Raw genomic sequence first — 24,121 nt, forward strand, 5'->3', positions numbered from 1 at the left:
ATCGCGCTTGGGAACAGTAGCAGAAGCTAGATGGCCGTTTCTTAATATGCTGTCTTCACAGGACACACTTCAGATTCATCTCATACACACAAACTTTGAGCGTGTAGAAAGACTTGTAGCAATATGTGTATGCATGTGCACACAATGTATGCATAGCCAAGTGCGGTGCACATTGCATATGTAGGCACATAAGTATATACATAAATAAGTTATCCACATCTTTTAAGTGAAGTTGAAAGAGTACCTCAGAAGGTGGAAACTTGAAAGGAGAAGAAAATAAATATATGCCAGAAACAATAGGCGACTAGGCAAAGAAGAATACAGTCTTAGTAGAACAGGTGGCATTTTAAGAGCTTTCGTAAGAAAAAGCACAAATTTATGCAAATGTTGTGCTATCCGCTACTGCAGTCAGCACCAGTCGGGAAGTATTTCTACAGCAGTAACAAAGAGCGCTACACGAATGTATATGCAAAACATTTTATGTACCTCTCAGGGTCGATGTCTCTAACGTATATTTCCAAGTTCTGAAATAACCTGTCATTTAGCTTTGCTGAGGGCACCCTACTAAAGATTTCTGTTTGTTATTCTTTTCTGTAGTCAGCACATAGTGCCACTGTTCCACTCAGCAAAAGGTGCCTGCAGTGGTGCCATTTTGCTTGTTTGACGACTAATTCATTGCCATTTCAACTACCTTTTCATTGCCCAGCTGAACCCCCTGAGCACTGCACCAGGGCAGTTCCCTAACCCACTATTGACGCCATTGTTCCATACCATTTCTTTTATTCTAAGTAGATGTCCTGGTTTATACTTGTGAAACGTCTCGGTGTTCCTATGGTGACCGGAGACGGTGCGTGCGGACCAGTATAAACATGGTGTCTACCAACCGGGAAAACTGGAAATTCTCAGGGATTTTTAATAGTCTGGAAATACTCAAGGAAAACTCTGGGAATTTGTGCTTCTATCAGGGAAAATCAGCTGTAATTTTATTGAAGGGAACGAAAGTGGCGGTAATACTGGCTCGAGTAACAGAGAGGAATCATAACGAATCTACTTTGACGCCGTGTCGTCGGCTGGAGGAGTTGCCAGTGTACAGTCAACGGCCGACTTTCCTGACGCCCGATAATTCCAACAGTTTCGCAGCACCGCCTCGCACCCCATAGGGTAAATGTATAAGAGCGTCTGAAATTTCGGACGCAAGGACCCTTCGCCGTCCGATTTTCTGGACGTTTTGTCGTGACAGTAGGTTCGGAATGGTGTTAATCAAAGCCACTACCGCCTCCATCTTGATTACCTCGCCTCCTCGAACCGGCGCTCTCGCACGCAGGTCCGCTGGCAGCCGTAGCCACCATCACGACAACGCTCGGCCTAGCTGCTTCGACGTTCGCTATTAAGCTCCTTGGCGTTCGGTGCAGTATTTTTCATTGAAAGAATTCGCCGCTGTGAGCAACGGCTCCAACTCCGCCTTTTTGGTCCTCGCGATTGGATTCGAAACTCGGAATACACGAGGCGTTGCATAATTCCAATTCCCGAATGTTAGCTTCGCCTTACTACAGCAATGTTACGCGGTGAAGCGTACGCGAAAGTATTGCGGTGAAGCATAAGCGTGAGAAGGGGCAAGTGTTAATTACGGGACATAGTATGTATTCCTTAAGTATACACGCGTGCACCCGCCATCTCCTGTCACAATACGAGCACCGATATGCATAATAAGTGTACTGGTAGGCATAGAGAGCTTCTTCAGATGTACCTGTGGCAATTTGGGCCCTTAAGCAGTAAAAGACATGCATTCATTTTTTCGAACTGCCCGATTTTTCGGACTTTCTCGCGACCCCTAGGGAGTCCCAAAAACCAGACGTTGACTGTACAACTGACCAAGAAGATTCTTCAACGTGTCCGTGGGGTGATCGCGCGGCGGAAGGAGGATGAGAACAGAAAGGACCTACGCATTAAGGAATGAACAGAAAAGGAAGTGTGCCACTGCTTCTGTGAAGGAGCCTGAGCTCAAAAATAAAGTGTTCACTGATTCCGAGGTGCAGCTGTCCCTCATTTAAACCAAAATATACTCTTTAAAGCCGTGAAATGCAACACTGAGGCGTTATGCATGGCCTGAGAGTATGTCAGGACAGTTGAGGTTGACTTAACAGCTGTTGAGAGAGAATCTCACTTGTCACAAAGTTCGGGCCCCATACCTATGAGGTTGCTATCAATTGATAGAAATAGCTCATATTCGAAAATATTTGCTTCTGTGTGCATCTCTTTTTTATTCATATTTGAGAATGTTTGACTCTATTTTTTACTCGTTTGACCATTTTTTTGAACGAGTTTTATTTTCTGTGCATTGCACTAACCCTCCCTTCTGTTTTCTTTTTGAATAAAATACACACTATTCCTTACTATAAAAAATGGATTAAGTCATCTTTTATTTTTTAACATGCTTATTTGAGTGACAGCATTGGGCAACATGGTGTCAGCCCGTCTTGACATGAAACAATGTTCTGTGTCACTTAGGGAATTTTACAAAGCCACTCAGGAAAACCTGGAAAATTCAGAGATTTTGGAATTGTCAATTTGGTAGGCAACGTGGTAAAGAAAAAAGACATGGCCTTATTACTGTGTTGTTTTCTACTCGGTATGCTTCACTGTACTGCAGATCCTGCATTCACTGCATAACACACTCGAATTGAGGCGAAGCTGAAGATAGAGAACTGATTATTACACTTCAAAAAAGTCAAATATTATTTTTTTCAAAATGATTATCAAATAGCACAATAGTCAGAATTCTATTAAGAAATTCGAATATCTGCATGACACTAGAATTTTGCATTTAGGTGCAGCTCCACGGTAGTCCCATTTGTGTTATGGTGGAGCTGTCCATAAAGGCTAAAGCATTTATTGTGAAGTCACACTGCACTTCAACATACAAGAGCAGTTTGGGCGGTGATGACTGTACATACAAGGCAAATTACTTGGGGACCTTGTTGTGCTGATAGTTGTGCCAGATAAATTCTATAAATGTCCAAAGCTTGTCTTATGCAGTCGTTTGTGTACATTTAGACTTTTCCTTTCCTTTTTGAGCGTTGTGAATAGATGTCTAAGAAGTGCAGGCAGTCGGGCATTATGTGCAAGTTAGTATTTTCTGTTTACATGGCCGTGCAAGAGGGCTGAATTTTCTATTCTGGCAGCTTTTTCTCTGTAGAGCAATGTAGAGTACATGTTTAAATACTGTAATGGATGCCATAGAGCTTTGAGTAGTAGTAGTGGTAGTTATTTGTTAATAGAGAAGGAAAAGGGAGAAAAGGCTGCATGCATCATAACTGTCTAGCTTTCTATTGTACACCATGAAAGCTTGAATGTGACATTTCTGGTGTAAAATCATACTTTTGGGTCGCACCATGATATTTCACAAAATAAGTAAACACATAGACATGTGAAGCTCAGTGAAGCTCTTCACTTGTCTCTTTGTGTGTGGTTTGGTGAAACTTCACAGCCCATCCCAGAAGTACTATTCTATGCACACACATGCATGCTCTAGCATGTTTACTGAACATGTACATTTCTGAGTCCAATTGAGGTCTGTAACAAGAGTCGCAAACTGCTATGTAGGCTTAAGATGTTTCATGATGTTGTATGCTAACATATTTTCCTGGTCGTAGGTTACAACGCAATTCAAATCATGGCTATTATGGAACATGCATATTACGCAAGTTTTGGCTATCAAGTAACATCATTTTTTGCAGCTTCCAGGTAATACTGATCTTGTTCATTCTTCTTGCTAAATAAGATAGCCTTCAGCATCCGAGTGAGAGCTGTGCACTTTTTTCATTCAGTTAAGCATATTAATAGTGGCATTGCTTTAACGTTTGCCATTACTTGTAATCAAGAAAACTAAATTGATGCTGTAAATAAATTGCTTTATGCAGGAGTTTAAAAAATTGCAGTTTTGTCTGAAAGGCGAAGCATTGATTGCGATAGCTAATTAGTAGACAGCTATACGAAGTAAAAATAGTAGATTTATCGGCCATATAAGCTTGCAAACATTTGCCTACTAACTAAATTAGCAAGCATGGTGTCATGCGCGCACAGGTAAACATGAACACATCTCACTTGACCGCAGAAACTCGCTGTCAAAATGCTGGAGTGAGGAAGCGCGGCAGCAGCAGCGACCGAATTGACCTTTGTACTGCCTCTCAACTGAATGCAAGTTGACTGTCAAAAGCACAGTGCACACGAAGCTACCAGCACTCGGCGCACTTTGTCCATAATGCAGATCACTTTCAAGATGGGCAGTGCGCCATATGCAGCAGCCACCAAAGTAGGAGTAGAACCCCCTCCCCCGTCCTGCCTCTATCCATGGTGCCTGACACCGGTCGGAAGATTGCACGTTTTCTCCCCGCTTTCCTATCTTGCGCTTGTGAGATTGAGCTGCGATCGCCAAGTGACCCTCACAAGTTTTACTCACACAGACAGCATTCGGTGCGTGGTGACAATGTTATCATGCTTGGACTTTATACAGAACATCACGATGACGACGACGGCAAAAATGTGCTTGGAGTGTCCATGTAATTGCTATCGCAATAAAAGTCAAATTACATTGTAAGGAAAAAAGTTATTTTATGTATTGGCCCTTCCATGTTGCTAACGTTAAAAAAAGTGCTTTGCTTTTGTAAAACCATGGTCTTGATTGTAAATTAAGGATTTTGTTAGTATTTGACAAAAATGTTTGCTTAGTGAGGAAATGGTGGCCTCCAGGAAAGTTTTTGAGAAAACTATCAAGGCTCTTTATTGTAATCTGTAGTATAAAATAATTTATTACGCAGTTATGCCTTGCCTTCAGAGTTACCCTTTTGTAAATTTTGCTACAGACACAGAATGAGATATGCTGATTTTGCATACACTTTACGGTTACAGGTAGACTTTGTGAATGCAAACAAGTGCACTCATCAACTGCCGATGTAATGAAAATCAATTGGTTAGCTCATGTATGGTCTTTCGTGCACACATTGTATTGTGGAATTGAAATTGCTGAGCGCTCAAAATGTGTTCATTCAGTAGGAGTTATGTAGTGCCACAACTTCGTAAATAAAGAAAGCACTTCATATTTGGTAGTTTTATTTGACTATATGACCACACAAGATGGCACAAAATGTCTTGCTAATCATGAGGTTGTGGGATGAAATCCTGACTGCAGCAGCAATTCAATGGGGGTGAAATGCAAAAACACTTATGGCCCCATGATTTTTGGGCTCATTAAAGATCCCCTGGTGGTCAAAATAATCCGAAGACCCCCCACTACGGTGTGCCTCATAATCAAATCGTGGTTTTGGCACCAAAGTTCAATTCAAAATGTCTGCTGAAGGCATGAGGCACATGTAAAATCTGTACCTACCCACTGCAGTAGCTCAGTGGCTGAGGCTGAGCACGAGGTTGCAGGTGCAGTTGCAGCCACAGTGGCCACATCTCGATATGGGTGTAATGAAAATATGCTCCTGTACTTGGACATAGGGTGCATGTAACGAACACTGAGTGGTCAAAATTAATCCGTTAGTCCCCGCTATGGTCACGTGCCCTATAGTAATCAGATTGTGATTTTGGCGGGTAAAACCTGCGAAATTAATTTTAATTTTCAAATGTGTATCTCTGTAGCTTGCATAATGGTCTTAGTAAAACATGAAAGTGCTGTATGTGAGCATACTGAGTAGCAGCTAGACACTGATAATGAATGTAATTACCTCATTCTTTTACCACGGTGGCACTTTCTAAGTGCCACAGTAGTTTTATTGGAGCAGTGCTTAAGGGCATATTGTTGTCTTTGACATCAACTTGTTCCTTATGAACAGCTTTTTGAGCCATTTTGCTTCCTGCAATTTGAGAGGCAAAATGAGAATAGCACTAAGGGCTGTTGCAGTCGGTACGGCACTCCAGAAGAGCTGAAAGCACTTGTGGACCGTGCGCACGAGATGGGCATCTATGTGCTCCTGGATGTGGTACACAGCCATGCTTCCAAGAATGTCCTCGATGGCCTGAACCAGTTTGACACCACCGACAATGGCTACTTCCATGATGGAGGCCGCGGAACACACCCGCTGTGGGACAGCCGGCTCTTCGACTACACACAGTGAGCACACTTGTGTTATGGTCGGCGACAGGTTACCACCAAGGCTTGCTGTACAGTCACTGTCATACTGAACCCAGACATGCCTTAAGCACCTTTTCTTCACCTGCAGTGGGTGCTGGAGATTTATGGCTGGGGTGCCTTGTTTGGGGTGCTAGCTTAATGCACCTTCCTTCCAAAGGATTCCATATTTTCTTTTAAAGCCCTCTGTTTATTAAAGTTGGGCGACTATACATGTGTCTTCATTGTTTGGGTTAAATCTTACAGCAGCTGTACTGCTGAACCTTAACAAGTTTAGAATAATTTGTTGTTTCCACAGTGGAAAAGATGGACTGCAGACACACAGAAAACTAGAGGATTGTGTGCTTAGCAAGTGGCAGTTTAATGCTTGGAATAGTTCTTTTTCATCATAGGCAACAGCTTTGGCTCATCACCCGTACTCATTGAGGTAACAAGAAGAAAGTGGGAGATGGAAATCCAAGATGATGAGCAAAACGAGAACAAGGTAAAAACGGGAGCTAACACTTCGACAAGTTCACTTGTCGTCTCCTTGAAAAAGAGAAGTCCACTTGTCAAAACATTTGTTCCCGCTTTTGCCTTGTTATCATTTTGCTCATTGTGCTGATTGAGATGTAATTTCATTTTTACTTTCCTAGAGGTAAACTTTAAAGAAGCAAATCAAGAACTGAAAAAAATGACAAAGTGCTTAAAGCAGTCACAATTGCAGAAGTATCACTTTGCAGACCATAAAACAACCTGCCACTGACTCATGCAACAGTGATGCCATTTATGTGTCAGTGTTTTGTTTAAAAGTACTCTTCTGTGGCGGACTAAAGCTTGTTGCTTATGCATAAAGCGGTAACTTCTCAGTGAGCACTAACCCTTTTCCTACTGAGGACGAGCCAGGCTTGTCATCGAAACGCATGCCGCTCCTGCTGAGGACAACCTGGGCTTGTTCGTACTGAAACCTGCAAACAGAAGTACGAGTTCACAGCACAATGATGGTACTGCCTTACTTTAGTGCAATAAACACTCCTTCTCAGCTAACTTCAGTTTTAAAGCTCTGCAGTGAAGTGTTTTTAATGCTGCAGTTAAGCAGTTAGTTAATTTATTTCAAATTGTTTCAAATAAAAATATTTAATAGTATTTTTGGCTCTTTCATTGTGCATATTGTCACGTGGTCGTGACGTCAAAGAACACAGTAGCAATACTGTTAAACACAAAACTAACTTTAATTGGGCGAACCTGTGCCCACAAAAGAGGCTACACTTATAGCACAACGATAGCGGCGAACATGGTCGGCGATCGTCGAAAATTTGATCAGCGGGTCAAGCGCGTCGGCTGTTATACAGCAGTCGTCGAATGTTCCAGACTAATCGTCCGGACCCGCGTGCCTTCCACAAAGTTCTACATCATTCGCATCACGCGATGAAATCAGATAACAGAAGGTTCGGCGACAACAGACAGCCGGGTAGAAGCATTGATAACTTTCCAGAAACTTCGAATACATGCAGGCGCGTCCCGCACTGTGCGATTACATTTGTTAGGCGGCGAAACGTGGTCGCCCGATAAAGATAAGTACACGTGTCAATACCCCCCTTTTAAAAAGCATCGTCCCGATGCTACAAATATAAGAGAGCGAAACACGAAAGGACACTTATTAAACATAAGTAACAAAACAACGAAAAGAAACAAAGTCCAAAGGTCAGTTACGCGAAACCCCAAATTTCATTAACGCTGGTAGTACGGCTTGAGTCGCACAACATGGACTATTTCAGGTCGTGAGCGGCGCCGCTGTGATAGCGAAATGCTGTCTGGCACGACCTCATAGTCCAGTGCACCAATACGTCGGATGATCTTGTACGGTCCGAAATAGTGGCGCAAAAGCTTCTCACTCAGTCCTCGTCGGCGTATAGGGGTCCAAACCCAAACACGGTTGGTACTCGACGAAGCCTCGTCGGAGGTTGTAGTGTCGGCTGTTGGTCCTCTGCTGGTTCTTTATTCGCAGGCGGGCGAGCTGTCGGGCTTCTTCGGCGCACTGGAGATAGGTAGCGACGTCAAGGTTCTCCTCGTCAGTGACGTGCGGTAGCATGGCGTCGAGCGTCGTCGTCGGGTTCCTGCCGTAGACCAGCTTGAACGGCGTGATCTGTGTTGTTTTTTGCACCGCCGTGTTGTAAGCGAATGTTACGTACGGCAGGACGGCATCCCAGTTCTTGTGTTCGACGTCGACGTACATCGCTAGCATGTCGGCGAGGGTCTTATTCAGCCGCTCCGTAAGACCATTTGTCTGCGGATGGTAGGTCGTTGCCCTCCTGTGCCTTGTCTGACTGTATTTCAGAATGGCTTGGGTGAGCTCCGCTGTAAAGGCCGTTCCTCTGTCAGTGATGAGGACTTCTGGGGCGCCATATCGCAGCAGGATGTTTTCGACAAAGAATTTCGCCACTTCGGCTGCGCTACCTTTCGGCAGTGCTTTAGTTTCGGCGAAGCGGGTGAGGTAGTCCGTCGCCACGACGATCCACTTATTTCTGGTTGTTGACGTTGGAAAGGGTCTCAGCAAGTCCATCCCGATCTGCTGGAATGGTCGGCAAGGAGGCTCGATTGGCTGTAGTAATCCGGCTGGCCTTGTCGGCGGTGTCTTGCGTCGCTGACAGTCTCGGCATGTTCTGACATAACGGGCGACGTCGGCGGTCAGGCGCGGCCAATAATACTTTTCTTGTATCCTCGATAGTGTCCGGGAAAATCCTAGGTGTCCAGCGGTCGGATCGTCATGTAGGGCGTGCAATACTTCTGGACGAAGTCCTGACGGGACAACAAGAAGGTAGTTGGCGCAGACTGGTGAGACGTTCTTCTTCACGAGTAGATTCTTTTGAAGCGTGAAGGAAGATAATCCGCACTTAAAAGCCTTCGGGACAACGTCGGTGTGCCCTTCCAAATATTCGGCGAGGCATTTAACTCCGGGTCTGCCCGTTGCTGTTCAGCGAAGCCTTCCGCACTTATCATTCCAAGGAAGGCGTCGTCATTCTGGTCGTCTTGCGGCAGCGGATCAGCGGGGGCACGTGATAAGCAATCGGCATCGGAGTGTTTTCGTCCGGACTTGTAGGTTACAGTGATGTCGTATTCTTGTAGTCTGAGGCTCCACCGCGCCAGTCGTGTTCCACCGCGCTACTGTGTTCTTTGACGTCACGACCACGTGACATCTGGTGGAGGTGCTTTGCGTTCATGTACTGGACGCCCCCACAAAGCCGTGACCCAAGTCCTCACGCGGAAGACACCAACGTCGCCAAGAACCAGTGAGGTAGCCGCAGGCTGCAAGGACTGCCCCCGGAGCACGGACTTTTGCCTGAGACAACTAGGAAGATCGCCACCAAGTCCACCCCAATGGCAGCCCCAGCGTCCCCCGTCGTGCTGCAGCAGCCCAGGGAGCCTCCGACGTTCCGCGGTTCAACTTTTGAGGTCCCGGAAAGCTGGCTTGAGACGTATGAGAGGGTCGCTGCATTTAACAACTGGAACGGCGACGACAAACTGCGACATGTCTTCTTCGCATTGGAAGACGCAGCCAGGACATGGTTCGAGAACTGAGAAGCCACCTTAACGACCTGGGAACTTTTCCGTAGCAGCTTCCTGCAGACATTCGCAAGCGTCGTGCGCCGAGAACGAGCCCAAGCGCTATTAGAAACCCGGGTGCAGCTACCTAATGAGACAACCGCGATCTTCACGGAGGAAATGAGCCGTCTCTTCCACCACGCCGACCCTGAAATGCCCGAGGAGAAGAAAGTCCGCCTACTCATGCGTGGTGTGAAGGAGGAACTTTTTGCCGGAATGGTACAAAGCCCACCAAAGACTGTCGACGAGTTTCTTCGCGAGGCCACCAGCATCGAGAAGACACTCGAGATGCAAAACTGGCAATTCGACCGCCGCACGAACTCGACAAACTACGCTGGAGTTCAGTCACTGGCCACCGACGACCTACGCGAGACTATCCACGCTGTCGTGCGGGAGGAGCTACAGAAGCTGTTCCCATCATCACAGCCTCAAGTGGCCTCGATTGCCGACGCCGTACGTGAGCAGCTCCAACAACAACTCGGAGTAGCCCCTGAATCGCCGCAGCCTCAGCCGCAAGCGATGACCTACGCCGCCGTCGCCCGCTGTCGCCCGCCGTCAGGGTCCCTCTCCACGACCGCGCCAGGGCCCCGTAATGCCGCAATTCCGCCCACCACCGCCGCCGCCGCCAGCACGCCCACCCGTCGCCCAGCGCAGCTACCCGAGGAAGACAGACGTTTGGCGCGCTCCTGACCACCGCCCGCTCTGCTACCACTGCGGAGAAGCGGGTCACGTCTACCGACGATGCCCATTCTGGGAGATGGGACTGCGAGGTTTTGCCGTGAATGCTCCGCGCCCGCAGCAAGGTGAACGCCCTCGTGATATTGCCGACTACCTCGCCGCTACTCAGTGGAGCTCTCGACGACCGTCGTGGTGCGACGACCGTCGCACCAGGTCGCTACCTGTCGTCGCAGCGCCGACCATACACTGGCCCAGCCCGGGGCCGGTCACCGAGCCTGTATCCGGAAAACTAAAAGCAGCAACCGATGGAGGTGCGGTTGCTGTTCGTCGAACTGACGAAGATCCTCCGCCGCCGACGAAGACACGGAAGAAACTACCTCAACGACATAACGACACGCCGCCGTCCCGACGAAGTCTGGAAGCAAAGAATACGACGACGAAAGATGACCTGAAGACGCGACGTTCCAGCTTCAGTTCAACACGACGCAGCCGTGATCCGACGCTAAGACCTAACTGCAACGCCAGACAAAGAACCACCGACCTCGACGTGCTTCTCGACGGCCACGCAGTCACCGCTTTAATGGACACAGGAGCCGATTACTCCGTCATGAGTGGACCCATCGCCGCGAAGTTGAAGAAAGTTAAAACTGCATGGGAAGGCCCTCAAATTCGAACCGCTGGAGTACACCTCATCACGCCGACTGGAATCTGCACGGCAATAATAACCATTAATGACAGGACTTACCCAGCACCTCCACCAGAGGTCACGTGGTCGTGACGTCAAAGAACACAGTAGCAATACTGTTAAACACAAAACTAACTTTTATTGGGCGAACCTGTGCCCACAAAAGAGGCTACACTTATAGCACAACGATAGCGGCGAACACGGTCGGCGATCGTCGAAAATCTGATCAGCGGGTCAAGCGCGTCGGCTTTTTTACAGCAGTCGTCGAATGTTCCAGACTAATCGTCCGGACCCACGTGCCTTCCCCAAAGTTCTACACCATTCGCGTCACGCGATGAAATCAGATAACATAAGGTTCGGCGACAACAGACAGCCGGGTAGAAGCATCGATAACTTTCCAGAAACCTCAGATAAATGCAGGCGCGTCCCGCGCTGTGCGATTACATTTGTTAGGCGGCGAAACGTGGTCGCCCGATAAAGATAAGTACACGTGTCAATATGTTTGTTTGAACCAATAAAAACAATCAGTATACTTTAGTAGTTTTTGCAGAGAGTGCTCAGTAGTGAAGGGGTTAATTTAGTTTGTAGCAGCAGCACTTGTCACTTGTGATCAGAATGTCAGTGAATATTGGCTTAGTAGGCATTGAACATACTGGAGCAACAGGAATGTTATAAATGACTTGCTAACAGCTGTGCAGATGTTTCACAGCTGGCCACCAGCTGTCATATATAAAACTTTCCACAACTGTGACTCATAACTGTTCCACCAGTGCTATTGTACCATCAGCCCAACTGTTCCGCTTTTCCACAGCTGTTGTCATACTAGTTTGTCACCTTTTCCCCACTTGTCACCCACGAGTGCTCCCAAACTGCCATTTTTACTGTTACCCAGTTCCTCCAGCTGTCGTTTTTTTGTCATCCCAGCTATCTCCCAACCATTACCCCTGTAATGTTCTGAACTTCCACCCGTCCTACTACTTCTAACCTCTTTTGTGACCTGAATTGCGCCATTGTGTGCACTTTTTCAAAACTGCTCCCCTATGACTGTTCAACTGTCATAGTGCTAGCACCTTTAGTTGTCTCTTACAGCAAGTGCATTATAATATTTTTAACAATTTTTGCCAAGAATGATGCGGAAGACAATAAAGGAAGAAAGAATATACCAGTAGCTTGAGGATGACACAATATAATGCTGCCAACATCTTCAACAGCAGAAATAGTCTTTGTGGTAATGGCAATGCTCACTGAATCACACTACGTACAATGAATGTCTCATCTCAACAGCCACCATGCCACCTGTTTACATCTTGCTCTACATCTGCCAGCCTTTCTAAACCTCCACATTCCTTCCTTTTGTGCTTGCATTCACCATGCGCTGTTCCTTCATTTGGTTGGCAAACGCCATCATGTCAGCATTTTCTCAAACGTTCCCTATGAATTTTTCCCAGCTACCATTGTCTGATCTTGCAGGATGGAGACGCTGCGCTTTCTGCTCTCCAACTGCTACTGGTATCTACAGGAGTACCAGTTTGATGGCTTCCGCTTCGACGGCGTCACCTCGATGCTGTACCATTCGCACGGCATGGGCCATGGCTTCAGCGGTGACTACAACGAGTACTTTGGCCTCAACACAGACACAGAATCGCTTGTCTACCTCATGTTGGCTAACCACATGATCCACAAGCTATTCCCCAATGCCATCACCATTGCAGAGGTACTGCATACTTGCCAACTTAGCCTTACTTTCAAGGCAGCTCTTGTGGATTCAACAGGCACTTAGAAAAATATGTCAATACAAGAAACAGGACAACCGCAGATGCCAGCAGGCAACACTTCGCCATCAATTAGCTTTGAATGTTTCAGCAGCTGCACTGTATTCCTATCATAGAGTTGCCATTTATTGTTGCCATCTCTCCCAATGCTGCGCTATTTGCATCACTTTCCCAAAAAATTCAATTATGGTATATTTAACAATTTCTTGTCACCAGTCCATCAGCTGACCTCACTTCCCCTTGCTGTTGACTTCATTCCTGACTTAATTCTTCCTGATATACCACTAGCATACATAGAAATGTGAGCAGCAATGTGTGAAGTAGGACATGCTTCATGCGAGTTTGCATAGGCACCGTACTGTGTTTCTGTGCATTTATTTGCTAAGCATTCTGTAGCGCCAAAAGAGCACATGAGAGATAACTCAAATATGACACACGCTGGAGAAGATAGAAATGAAAAACTGACGTACGTTTTTGTGCGTGTTTGTGCTTCATTTTATGTGGGGAGCACATACACTTATCACCTATTCCCATTTCATGGCAAAACCTCTCAGCTTTGCCCCTTGGACCCAGGTTGAGAGATGCACATCCTTTCCCATCTTTAAGATGTAATTTTTCATCAATTCACACATCCACTTCAGCTACACATCAGCTAGATGACACTGGTCAAACATGCAAGTCCACAATTGTTTTGTCATTAGTGGCAGCCTCTCCTCCCAAGTATTTCTATCCGCATGCAGCTTGGTTTTCATTTACAGACACATTCACACATTGCTGCATGTTAAAGCTAGTATTTCCCAACACCTCTCTGTGCAATTTTGAATATCTAAGCATGTAAGCAAGCTAGCTAAGTAACATTTGGTCATTACACACTGTGATGGCTCGGTCTGCTGCTGAGCACATTCGATGAACTTTTTAAACACTAGATAAAATACCCAAAGAAAATGTTTATTTTTCATTGGAATGTGCAAAATACATTGAGAATGAACATCTTCAATGAAAAAAGAACTTATTTTGCCGAAACATTTTCAACAATAGGTAGGTATGAAGCAAAACACTGGAAGTAAGCTTCACCCCAAGCCATCTGTGGCTTCGTGTAGAACTTGTACAGAGAGTTCCCGTTGGATGTGAAACAGAGGTGTACAATGCATTTCCTCTACATTACCTGTGGAACACGACTGCAGGCAAGGATCTTGCATCAGTCTTCTGTTGTTATTGTTATTTCAAAAGAAAGCGAGTCACGTAGCATTCTTCTTTGTTGTCCTTTGTACCTGCTGTAATCCAACAAATGACTCGTTGCTTGCCATTCAGTGTTGGCCGAAGACATTTAGCCAGAAACTCTGTACTTAAGACTGAAACTTGGCATTAAAAAAAATATTTTCCTGGTGTGTTGCCTGGAGGCAACACTCCTCTATGAAGGGTTACAGAATTTCCAACCACAGTGGCCAGATTATAATGGGGTTGTGTGTAAAAGTACTCATGCACTTAGAGGACTTCGAGAGGTCCAAATGAATCCCGAGCTATTTATGTCATCTCTCATGTCCCACCACACTGATTTTTTCATTTGTTTGTCATTTTTTGTCGTTGCACTTTTGGGTGCAGGCATTGACTAACTTAGACCTGTGAGCCCCCCCCATTTTTAAGTCATCCCTACCAAGCTTATTTTTTCTTTCTTATGCCAAAATGATAACTTTGGTATGTCAAAATGAGGCAGTGACATTGTTAAATGGAGTGTTACAGCAATCATTTAAACTTTTCCATGCACTATCTTTCTTCAACACCAGCACTGAACTATCCAGCAGCACCTGCCACAGTGGCTATACGGTCTAGCTGCGATATAAATGATACCAAATATAACTAAATATCAGGTATAGTTAATTAAGGGGAGACTCTCCTCAAAACAGCATTTCTTTATTGCTTGTATAGAGGTTTCAAAATTCAGTCAAGTATAGAGCTTTCTGTGCAGATTTGAAATATGACACTACTTTTTGTGCAGCTATTATAGTTTAAAGGTATGTGATGCACAGTGGCAAAATATAGTCGTCTTTGTGGGCACTTTCTATATAATAAGTTTTGATGAAAAGCATCGTGCTTAAGTTGTTTAGCTCTTTGTAGATCGCAAAGTGCCAATATCAAGCTAAACAGTGCGTACAATTACTGAAACTATGCAAAAAAATTAAAACATTTCAACTAACATTTTTTCTCAATTCTCTGAAATATAACCATGTACTTTTGCAACTTACTGCCTGGAGATATTTCAATTTCAACTCGATATTTGCACCATACATATCTTCAAGAGTATGTGTGCCAAATTGTGTGCCAAATTTCGTTAGTATAAGACAATTGTAAGTGTACAAGTTTATTTTCATGTGATTGTGAAAAAAAATTAGTTGAAATCACCTAATTTTTTTTTTCATTGTTCCAGTAATTGTGCACACTGTTTGAATAGATATCAGCACTTTGCGGTCTACAAAGAGCTAAATAAACTACAGCACAAAGCATTTTCAGAAAATCGATTACACAATAAAGTGCCCGCAAAATTGCTCTATTTTACCATTGTGTAGGACTTGCCTCAAGAACTATAGCAGCTACGCAGAAACTAATGACATATTTAAAATCTGCTTGGAATGCTCTATAAGTGCGGGGATTTTCAAATCTCCAGTATAAATATTAAAGAAATGTTTTTGTGAGGAGCATTTCCCCTTAAATTTAAAATGTTTCTCACCAGTATCAGCATGTAACGAATATATGTTCTAACAAATATTCGATATAATGTTGGTATTTTCATGTCAAATGTGACTTTGCTATAATACTTATAGTGCGCAAAACAAACAGGGACGAAGAAAAGGAGGAACACAAGGACGAGCGCTTTCTAACAACTGGTTTTATTATCGAAGGACCATCTGCTTAAATACCCACAGATCTGCGCGATCTAGTCAACAGAACACGCCTATAGCGCACATAACAACACTTGTGACAAAATGCAGCGGATCAGCGCTACTCGGTCAACTTAAAAACAGCAAGTGCATAAAACAAGCACTCATGACGAAAATGTGTTAAAGATATCATGAAAGAAGCGAATTCTCTTTATCTAACAATGAAACAGAAGGATGGCTGATGCATTTTTCTTTTAGTTTTGCGATCCAGTGAGCTTCCACAATTTCTCTCGCGGTTTGATTTCTATGCCTAAACAATATGTCGGTGCTTCCAAGACAAAGTGAGCAAGCATGTTCTTGACAATACATTGCCAAATGGGTACTAGGGCGACCTTTCAGACTAGACAAGTGTTCCCTTAGTCTCGTGTTAAAGCATCTCGCAATCTGGCCTACGTACACATGGCTAATAAAATATGTACTAAAATGTACACATGACGAAACTAAAACCAGTTGTTAGAAAACGCTCATCCTTGTGTTGTTCCTTTTCTTCATCCCTGTTTGTTTTGCGCACTATAAGGGCTTTAAGAATGAATCTGTTTCAACTAGACCAACTCGCAGTTATGCTTTGCTATAACGATGGTTCAACCGTATATGGTGTCCTGTAGGTTGGATTTCCAGCTGTAATGGCTGTGTTTGAATAGGGGCAGAATGAAAAAATGCTCACGTACATAGGTTTAGGTGGTCTTGGTGGTCAAAAGTAGTCCAAGGACCTTTATTATGGTGTCTCTCATAGTCCCCTAGCATTGCTTTGGGATGTTAAGCCTCACGAGACAAACAAATCATCATTCTGCATGTCTTTTTCTTTTTCTTCTTTCATGTGGTATAAAATTCAATCGAGTTCATTCTTTTCACATGCATAACAAATGGCCATTTACAGGATGTGTCGGGTATGCCGGCCTTGTGCCGACCTGTGGACGAAGGTGGAGGAGGCTTCGATTTCCGCCTAGGAATGGCAATTCCTGATCTCTGGATCAAGGTGAGCTCCCTCTGACTGCAAGTTCTCTCTCTTGATGAGCAAATACATACCACAAAACCACAAGTTCTCTCTCTTGGTGGCCGAATACGTACCACGAAGTCTACGCTTGGCTCCACGCTGGAGGAACAGCACACCCTTCTTTTAATGTCCTAATTTTCAGTTTCAGCCATGATACTGATATATAGCCCACCCTAATATAAACTCTTCAGGTGTCGAATAACATTTTGTGTTGAAAATGGAGTTCTGGCAAATTTATTGCATATTTGGCATTTCTAAAGACATATAACAGCAGGAGGGATTACCTAAGAACCTTGAGTTATTTTTTTTTAGGGAGCTAAAAACACAAAGGACGTAGAATAAACACATACCATGTGTGTGGTGTGTTTCTTCTTCTAGATCCTTTGTGTTTTTAGCACTCTAAGTTTTTGTTATAATGTGTTACCAACTAGCCCACCTATCCATCCTTGATTTTTTGTCAGCTTTGTTGCATTCATAAATATAAACTCCATGCCTGAGGTCTAAAAAAATCCTTGAGGTGCGGGAGCAATTTTCCCTATTCCGCGTGCAATTTTATGTGAAAAGCTTGTGAACCATGTCAGAAATTGCACCAGTGGAAATCGGCACTGTTGGAAACAACAAAATAAGACAACCCACTACATATTGATATATTGTCGCAGCAAACATGCACCAGTCTATCTTGCAAGCCTTTTGTTATGACACGCTTAGTGCATGTTAATAAATTTTGGAGCAGGGTTTTATTCAGAACTGCCCTAAGATGCTTGTGAAGCACTTCAAGCATTATTATTTTCATTAGTGCTTCACATTTTGAGTTGTTATCTTGGTGTGTTCAGGGATGTGTGCAATGCTTAAAAGGGTTAGTATTGCGGAGACAGTACCCACAACAAATAACATGTTACTTTCCTTGGAGGATAAGCGTAATTAACAGGAGGCAGAAATGCCTCCCCCCCACCCCCCACCATGCCATATACCTCAAGCAGCCCAAATGAACAACTGCATTTTGTTCTGTACATGTAGTATGTTCTTTACATGTGTACTATGCTATCACATAGTAGGATTCAGAGCTGTAACCTACACACAGCCATCAGCAAGTGTACATTGTAATGGTTCATGCTCTTTCCTTCGTATTGTTGAAGTGCATTAGAATGCAAGTAACAAGCTGCAGTACATAATTAAGGGTGAAGCATAGATCTGTTAGCTCTTTGTTGGTTATGTGTTATTATCAGGCATGGGCACCTTCCACGATGGCCTTCCTCACTCTCATCTGCCCTCACTCTCATTTGGTGAGGTGAAGGTGAGGGAGGGTGGACACTGTGAGGTGAGTGTAGGAGTGAAGGAGGGTGTGGGTGATGATGCGAGGTTAAATCACTTGATCGTATGCATGGTGGATTTAAGGTCTAAAGTTATGAGGTACATGGCAGGAAGTCTCTGTAGCGCAGATGTGCATCGAAGCCCACTTTTAACTGACTTAAGTCGTAAATGGCGTTGGTGTTAGGTGTAGCTAAACCTATTGAAAGCTGTAGGGCCACTTAAAGCAGTAACAAGAGCGGGAGGAATGATGGCGACTTTTGCTGTTAAGAGATTTTTTCACGGATTACAATCGGTCAGCAGATTCCTTTATCTGAAGCAAACGCCCTGCAATTTACGTTTTCTTTCTCTAAATAAATGCAAAAAAAAATTTGAGTTTGTGGATTTTCGAAAACTGATAGCATTTGTTGACATACTAACTAAAGGAAACATCAAGATGCAGGAAAAAAAATGTCAGTAATATACCTAGACCTCGTCTACACTACAACTAAAACTTGTTTGTTTTATTCTTAAGCTCGTGCATGGCAATGACAGTCAAGCAACTTTATTATATTTATTATTATTTTACTATTATTATTTATTATATTAATATTTATTATATTAGCCAGCATTCTCGTTTATTTTGTATTTCTAGAAATTTAACATCGCTGCCGGATGATTTACTGCCATGAAAATAATAGCGAAACCTCTCTACATTTTTACGTGGCACTTGCACATGAACGCGACAACCATGCAGCAAGAAAGACGAGATTATCAAGAAGCACTGCGTGGGAGCTGCCAATCGGCTGGACTATTTAATACCCCTGTATACATTCTGTAAATACACTCTTACTTACCTTTGCATATGCGTAATCCCCGTATCAGTTTGGTGGAATATGAAAGTGCAATATACAGCGACTCTCTTTTTGGTTTTAGCATTCCTTCTGAATTTTGCACTTCGACACTGCAGTGCCATATGATGGAGTGACAGGCTGTAAGCAAAATTTTATTCAGACAAGAACAGCATGACACGTTTATCGGCGTTTTCAACTCAATATACGTAGTAATTTTCTGGTGTCTCGACGATATTTTCTTTCTTTCATGATTGAACCGCAGGTTTCATGTCACCAACACCAGGAATTCTGGATAGAAATTGGGAAATAATGAAGAGATTGAAGACGGGCTGCCCCAGCGGTGCAAAATAATCGAGCAGAATGTGCCTTAGCTCACTGCTTACGCTGAAGGAACTACTTAGCAGTGAGCATGCCTGAACATGGGCTTTGTCTGCAAGTTTCGCGGACAGCTTAATATTTAGGTTTAGTAAAGTGCATAGGTCGGTAAACTCACTCAGACTCACACCGACTCATGAATCTGTCTGAGAGAGTCCGGCTGAGTTGTGGTTTGGCGAGTCTGAGTGCGAGTGAGCCTGGCTGAGTAAAATTTTGATGAGTCTTAGTATGTATGAGCTTACCCGAGTTAACTTTTGGGGAGTCTGATTCCGAGTGAGCCTAGCTGAGCAAAAGTTTGATGAATCTGAGTCCGAGTGAGCCCTGAGCAAAAGATATGTTTTGTGAGTGAGTCTTAGTGAGTTCTCTTTATTTTGCCTACCTAAACACACAAAACAACATTGCTAAATTTGCGGCGGGGACGGAAGCATGATGTTGGATACATCACATGAGTGCATAAAAAAAGATCAAGCATGGGAATACTCAGCCCTGCGCTGCAACTGCTAGTTCCCCCTCCCCATCATGAGTGTATGCCTCCACTTTTACCCAAGCCTTTCATGGAGCACCCGTAGCGAAGTCTGCGCCACTGCGTCCAGACTACCAACACTGCCCTTCCACCCCTCCCTCCCCCTCCATGTATTTTTTCTTGGCATTAAGCAGGCTTGTAAGGGAAGTGGCAGAAGGATGCTGCAAAGCACGAAGCATCTGGGCAATTGCGAGTATAGTGCACGCCGTATAAGCATTTCTTTTTTCTGTGTTGTGGCCAAGGTCAAACAAGGCACGCTGTGGGCTGCATTGTTGCTAGAAGTGAGCAAATTCGATACTGTCAGAGTTTCTCCAGTTTAGTAGGTTTTGTCAGCATAGTTACCATTCCCATTCAGCATTCCTTCGAACCCTTCCCTGTTTTGCTTCGGTGTTTGAGCCTTCATGTAGAAGCAGTAGTAGCTGCAGTTCAGCGTGATTCGACATCATGGCACTGCTCATTCGCTAGTCAAGCTGCTAAACTACGCTTGTGGCATTGCCTATGATGAGTGGTACTACTCTTGCTTCTGTGGAGCGACCGGTTATTCCAAATGCTTAGTGTCCAGAGCAGACTTGGAGAAGAACGAGGTGATGCATACTTTCAGCATTGCTCTCATCAATCCTAGTTCAACTGAATGTTGCTGATGTAGCTTTTGCACGCACATGTGGTGCCTTGACGGATGGAAAATGCAAATAGCAGGGAGCACAGTGCTGAGCAGCTAGCTTCGACAAGCCAGCCTCCTATGGTGCGACCCCATGACATTCTCTCCAGCACCAATGTGCGCAATGAGTCTTCAGGAGTAGGTCCTGCATGGTTATTAGGCTTGTTCAAACACTGTATGGTACACGGTAGGTTTTAGTGGCGCCCTTGTCACACTTTCTCATTCCACGCGCTCAGCGGATAAAAATTATTGCTTTCACATCACTTGGGGAGAGCCAATTTCCCATGAGTCCTTTATTATTAATATTTTATCACGTGATGCTCCCTCTTTGATCTTTTCCATCCTCCGCATTTGATGCCCACATTCAGTGTGATTGAAAGCGAATATGGTTGTCAGTAGTGTCACTGCTGAAATTGCGCATCTGCACCTATGGCACATATGTCATAGACGAAACTACGGTTGATTTCGTGGACCAAACAAAACTTAAGAAATTCTCACTGCCTTGCGTTATGTCTGACACCTAAAAAAAGCATTACAGCGAGCTGGGCCTCCTGCAATTCTATAGTAAATCATGGATAAGTGGCATTACATATGGTAGAACTTCTTTGTGCACAGTTCCAGCAGGGAGAACTTTTGTTTACGAGGCAAGCCTTCATTTAGTACAGTGCCTTGAAGGACTGTGATCTATCCCGAACTGCCTAAAATGCACATGCACCACAGAAACGAAAGAGGGTGCACACAATATGCACGCACACAAGCACAAACAAATAAGAATTTGCATTATCTTTAAAGATCCCTTTTGCAAATTTTATCTTTAGGCGAAATAAATCCAGCACTTCCAAAGTCGGGCGTCATACATATTTAGTTCTTACAAGACATCGTGAAGAACAAGAAATTAAGGAAATTTATTGTATATTAATAACTCTTTTGCATGCTCTTTCATAAATTATTAGCGTATGTAGTCCCTCTGCATTCCCTATATATTAGCCTGGTATGAAGGTATCTTTGTCATTGATATGTTCGATTCAAGAGAAAGTCGGACTTAGTGAGATCTGTGGGCCATCAAGACCTTTCTGAGTCTGATTGAGTCCAAGTGAACCTGACTGAGTAGAATTTTGCCGAGTCTGAGTCCGAGGCATACCGGCTGAGTATAATTCTGGTAAGTACAAGATCAAGTGAGCCCTAAAATTTTCTTGAGCTTGAATGAGTACGATTGAGCAGAATTTTGGTGAGTCTCAGCCTGAGTGAGCCAAGCTGAGTTTAGATCTGGTGTGTTTGAATCCGAGTGAGCCTGGCTGAGTATAATTGTGATGAGCAAGTCTGATGAGCTCTATTTATTTTGCCGACCTATGGTCAAGCACCTAAAGGCAAAGCAGTGTGGCACGCTTTGAAACAGGAATGGCACTAGACAATCAGTATTGTGAACTAAGCTTACTGGTAGAGAAAATGGTTTACTTGAAATTGTAGAAAACGGAAGGTAAGAGAAGGGCAGTCAGATTTTTCACTCTGAGGGCAGGTAAGAGGTGAGCACAGTACTTACGTGGCGAGGGTTAAAGAGGAAAACAAAAATTTAGGGCTTTTTGCCTACCTCTGGCTGTTCATGAGTGTTACAAGATTTTTTTTTTTTTTGTACAAAGGAATGAACCATGCATAAATAGACCCCTAAATTTTGGTCACAACAGTTACTTTGGCTTCCGCAAGAACCCCCTCGCTTTAAGGAAAATGGGAATGCTATGCCTCTGCTTGCGAGCACTGAATGTCCCTAAGTTGTCTCTATTGAAATGCATGTGAGGCACTGATATGTTCTTACTGGCAACCCCAGTGGTGATATGAATTATATATATTGCATTTAAGAGAGAAGGCTAAATTCTGTTCACTGTTGGGAGCACTGTTCTGATTTAGCACCACCACAATTTTTTCATAATTTGAATGTCAGTAGGTATAAAAAACATTGAAGCAGTAAGTTTATAAGTTTGTTAGTCTTTATCAATAACAGAAATCACAATTCTGTAAAATTTGTCTTTTAGGTCATCTAGAGTAGACCAACATGGTGTATTATTTTACAGTTTGCATGAAACAATTATAGATTCTTTACAAGAGTTTTGCAAAAGCCCTATGCAGTAAATATTGGAATAATTCAGAGCACTGTATAGGTAATATATTCATTTTATCCACTTCAGATGTTCCTATAGATGCTGTTCACAGTGCAGTATAATTTTTATTCAATATTTACCAAGCTGTAAACCTGTTGATCTATTTACCCCTTCTTTTTGTCACCTAGAAAAAAAAAACAGAACAATAAAACAGAAAAATGAAAATTCTCCATTGAACTGATGGCCTAGGCTAAAGACCTGCTTGCAGCAGTTGGCATATTTCAACTTTCTTTTTTTTTAAAGCAAGAAACCTGATCAAAATTTGTTGAGTGTGCACTGAACAGAATGATTTGCCCATTGCCTTGTTATTTAGATAGGAGCTCTCTAGGTTAAGCTTTCTGCTTTGGCATGCTTTGTGATGCAGCATTTCTGAAGCAGATTTCTGGTGTTTCCTGTGCAGCTCCTAAAGGAGCAAAAGGATGAGGACTGGAACATGGGGAACATTGTGCACACCATGAGCAACCGCCGGTGGATGGAGAAGACAGTTGCCTACGCAGAGTCCCATGACCAGGTGTGTGTGTTCACTCACAGAGAGCGCTTGCCCCCACTGGGCTTCTATAATGAGGGAGACTTTGGTTTTTAAAGTGCGAACTCTACCATTTCGCTAGCGGTGTTCCAGCTCTGTGCTGAATAATGCTTGTGGCATTTTCAGTATGTCAGCCATTGTGCAGGGAACCTCTGGCGGCAGCTTTAAAAGCCAGCGGTAGTTTACTAACAATGACTTGTTTTTTGTGTCATGCATTTGGTTATGCCAGAGCCAATAATTAACTAGCGCATGTTTACTGTAGTGAGGTTTTGGGTGCTGCCCACAACATATCCTTGTCCTGTTTCTAAAGTGCCCTTAGCATTATTTCTTAGCACTTAGGGCAGGCACTGAGGCACTCTTCTCTCCTTTAGCATCTATTGCAGCCTTATGTAGCTGCTAGTAAATTCCAGCTTGGGAAACATTAAAGGTGTACTTGTATTTTGCTTGAAGGTAGCCACACCACTGCATTCAAATCCAACTCACTTCCTCAGAATTTGTTTTCTCTACAGCTAAGGAATGAATTTGTTCGTAATACACAGTTCCCAAATATAGGCTTTATTTTGATGGCATCTGCTTGTATTTTAATTTTTCATCAGTGAAGATGGGCTACATTGTATTTTAAAAGAGAGTCTGAGGTTGAACTTTGGAAGTTTCAAGAATATTTGCTTGACCGCAATAACCCAAATACGGGAAAATAAAGTCAAACTTCAATATATGTAACAAACAGGGATATAATGAATTATTGGATATATTGAAGTAAACATAAAATTTTTCATCCTGATATAAGCATGAAACGAATTTACCCGCCCTGGTGGCTTAACTGTTGCACTGCTAAGCTTGAGGGTGCATTTTGACCACATTTTGATAAGGGTGAAATGCAAAGACACCTGTGTACCTTGCATGGTACTGCAGGTGGTCAAAATTAATCCAGAGTCTCCCACTATGGCGTGCTTCATATTTATGTC

General features: G+C 43.7%; 1 protein-coding gene across 2 annotated transcripts in view; it reads left to right on the top strand.

The window, feature by feature from the left end:
* The window catches only part of AGBE (1,4-alpha-glucan-branching enzyme), a 57,631-nt gene that overhangs the window by 22,288 nt on the left and 11,222 nt on the right, over nucleotides 1–24,121 (top strand). For both annotated transcript variants that reach the window (XM_075671594.1, XM_075671595.1), the window contains exons 6-10: nucleotides 3,654–3,744; nucleotides 5,906–6,115; nucleotides 12,549–12,792; nucleotides 16,664–16,762; nucleotides 23,031–23,141. In XM_075671594.1, the coding sequence (XP_075527709.1) occupies nucleotides 3,654–3,744; nucleotides 5,906–6,115; nucleotides 12,549–12,792; nucleotides 16,664–16,762; nucleotides 23,031–23,141 (755 nt within the window). The remainder of the gene's footprint in view (nucleotides 1–3,653; nucleotides 3,745–5,905; nucleotides 6,116–12,548; nucleotides 12,793–16,663; nucleotides 16,763–23,030; nucleotides 23,142–24,121) is intronic.

This window comes from Dermacentor variabilis, chromosome 10 (genome assembly GCF_050947875.1).
Source record: "Dermacentor variabilis isolate Ectoservices chromosome 10, ASM5094787v1, whole genome shotgun sequence".
NCBI classification, from domain to species: domain Eukaryota; kingdom Metazoa; phylum Arthropoda; class Arachnida; order Ixodida; family Ixodidae; genus Dermacentor; species Dermacentor variabilis.